The sequence below is a fragment of the Lolium perenne genome, chromosome 2 (assembly GCF_019359855.2).
Source record: "Lolium perenne isolate Kyuss_39 chromosome 2, Kyuss_2.0, whole genome shotgun sequence".
Lineage (NCBI taxonomy): Eukaryota > Viridiplantae > Streptophyta > Magnoliopsida > Poales > Poaceae > Lolium > Lolium perenne.
The window spans coordinates 215195504-215197656 of record NC_067245.2 but is presented as its reverse complement, the minus strand read 5'-3'; the positions used below and the strand labels follow the sequence as shown (position 1 = coordinate 215197656).

The 2153-nt window shown below is 42.6% G+C and overlaps 1 protein-coding gene across 1 annotated transcript; it reads right to left on the bottom strand.

The window, feature by feature from the left end:
- Nucleotides 1-810: 810 nt before the first annotated feature.
- LOC127334827 (probable glutathione S-transferase GSTU6) lies at nt 811-1874 on the bottom strand. The gene is made up of 2 exons (XM_051361368.2): nt 1447-1874; nt 811-1343 (listed from the first exon to the last, which is right to left on the bottom strand). Exons 1-2 carry the CDS (start codon nt 1768-1770, stop codon nt 960-962), a joined length of 708 nt encoding a protein of 235 aa, XP_051217328.1. The 5' UTR covers nt 1771-1874; the 3' UTR covers nt 811-959.
- Between the last annotated feature and the right edge of the window lie 279 nt (nt 1875-2153).

Genomic DNA, 2153 nt, shown 5'->3' with positions numbered 1-2153 from the left:
CATTTTTTCGTGAAACTTGACGAATACACATATATTATGGAGATGTACATGTAAAAAAATTTGTCAAATTTTTTTCACATTTGGAAATATGTTTTTATGGTAGAAGGATCATACGCATCCGGGAGCCGAATTGAGTTTCTGACTTCTTATATCTCAAGATAAGACAATCATAGAATCATTACTTAATTACCAAATACCATATGTGTTTGTTATAATCCCTCCATCTTTAAGGCCACAACGCATTTCGATGTACAAGTTTGACTAAAAGTTTAGCTAACATAATATGAGCTATATGTCACAGAAAATATACTATTGGATTTATATCTGAAAGTTGTTTCCAACGACATGGTTTTGGTGCTATATAATTTATTTTTTATCAGCCAAATTGTTAATTAAAGTTTGGGCACGGAATATTTAGTGGTTTTATATATAAAAACAAATTGAGTATCAGAGAAGTTGTCACATACTCCCTCCGTCCTCAAATAAGTAGATATCTAGCCTCAAATTTTGTCCATAAAAGATTGTACTTCTATGTTCCTAATGCACTTTAAATTAGGAAAAAATGTTTCTCTCTCATAGCACGGAAATCAAATCCAATAATATTCAGCACATGTTATCTTAATTTTGTAAATGCACTTAGCTTATTGGAGGTGAAATAATTATAGAGGAGAGAGATGTTGGTTGCATCTTCCCAATGCAATTTTATCTCCTTTTGCTAATCTATCTCGAAAATCCCACCCGTCCACTTATTTGTGGATGAAGGGAGTCGAATATATTACTACAATCAATATGCTATATGTATGCGTCAGAGGTTCTAATAACATCTTGATTATAAATTTATAATAGTAACTTACATTATAGAATGGAGGGAGTACACAATAAAAATTGATCTTTATTTGAGAGCGAACACGAATACTTTAATCGAATGGGACTATGAGTCCCCATGCTGACTCAATTTACTAGTTATCCGAAGCTGCTGCAGCCGCCGCAGCCTGCGCCTGCCTCTTCTTGGCGAACTCCACCATCCTGTCGGTTTCCGGCAAGGCGGCATTGGCGCCATCAAGCTCTCTGAAGCGCTCTGCCCATGCTGCTAGGAGCGGAGTCTTAATGGGGTCAAAGATCTTGGTCTCGGACATCACCTCGGTCGCGTTCAGCCACGAGAGCAGGCTTCCCAGCGAAACATCGACGAGTCCGACGCTCTCACCGCCGAAGTATCCCTCCCCCTTGGAGCACTCCCTCAGGGCTCCCTCCAAAGTATCCAGTGCAGCAAACATCTGCTTGGTGCCCTCGGACTTGTCCTCCTCTGTCTTGCCCCTGAACGACTGTACCCACGAGGTGACAAGCTGCACAAACACATCGGTGATCAGTAAAACGAGATCCCAAACGCCTGAACAGTAAATTTCAGTACTTTGTACAATAGTTAGAAAAGAAGAAAAGCTATGAAACCTTGTCGTCGATGTAGGCAGCCCAGAAGCGGGCAATGGCACGCTCATGAGGATCGGAGGAAAGCAAGGAGGGGCCGGTGCCGGCGAACGCCTCGTCAATGTACTGCACGATGACCATGGACTGGCAGATAGGCTTCCCGTTGTGGAGGAGCACAGGTACCTTCTTGTGCACCGGGTTGGAGCTGAGGAGGAGCTCGCTCTTGCTAGCTAGGTCCTCCTCGATGTCCTCGTAGCTCAGGCCCTTGAAGCTCAGTGCAAGTTTCACCCTGGTGACAAACGGACTCGGCCATGCGCCGAGCAGCTTCAGGTCATCTCCTCCGGCCATTGTGACATTGTGTCCTGCTAGATCTTTGTGTATGAAGGTTGATCCGTTTGTTTTAGCAATTTAGCTTGTGTTTTGCTGGTTGCTTGGTGGATCATACCGAGAGGGAACTGCATGTATTTATAGTGTTCGGGCGATTAATTGGGTTGACAGGAAAATAATCAGAACTCTCAGAACAATGCGTCATGCGTGATGTTTGCAAACTTTTTTTTTAACAGTGATGTTTGCAAACTGAAATCATGGAACCAAGATACGCATGCCCATCTTGGAGAGGAAGTAAGCAATGACAAAATATGCACATGTTCCTGTCAGCTTGAATTGTTTAACCCATCTTTGACCACTACAGCCTTAAAAGATCGAAAACAATAATTCCATTTCCACGAGAG

Coding starts and splice junctions, on each gene's coding strand:
- LOC127334827 (XM_051361368.2), bottom strand. CDS start 1,770: ATGGCCGGAGGAGATGACCTGAAGCTGCTCGGCGCATGGCCGAGTCCG. Junction 1,344..1,446: donor CTGCCTACATCGACGACAAG/GTTTCATAGCTT, acceptor GTGTTTGTGCAG/CTTGTCACCTCGTGGGTACA.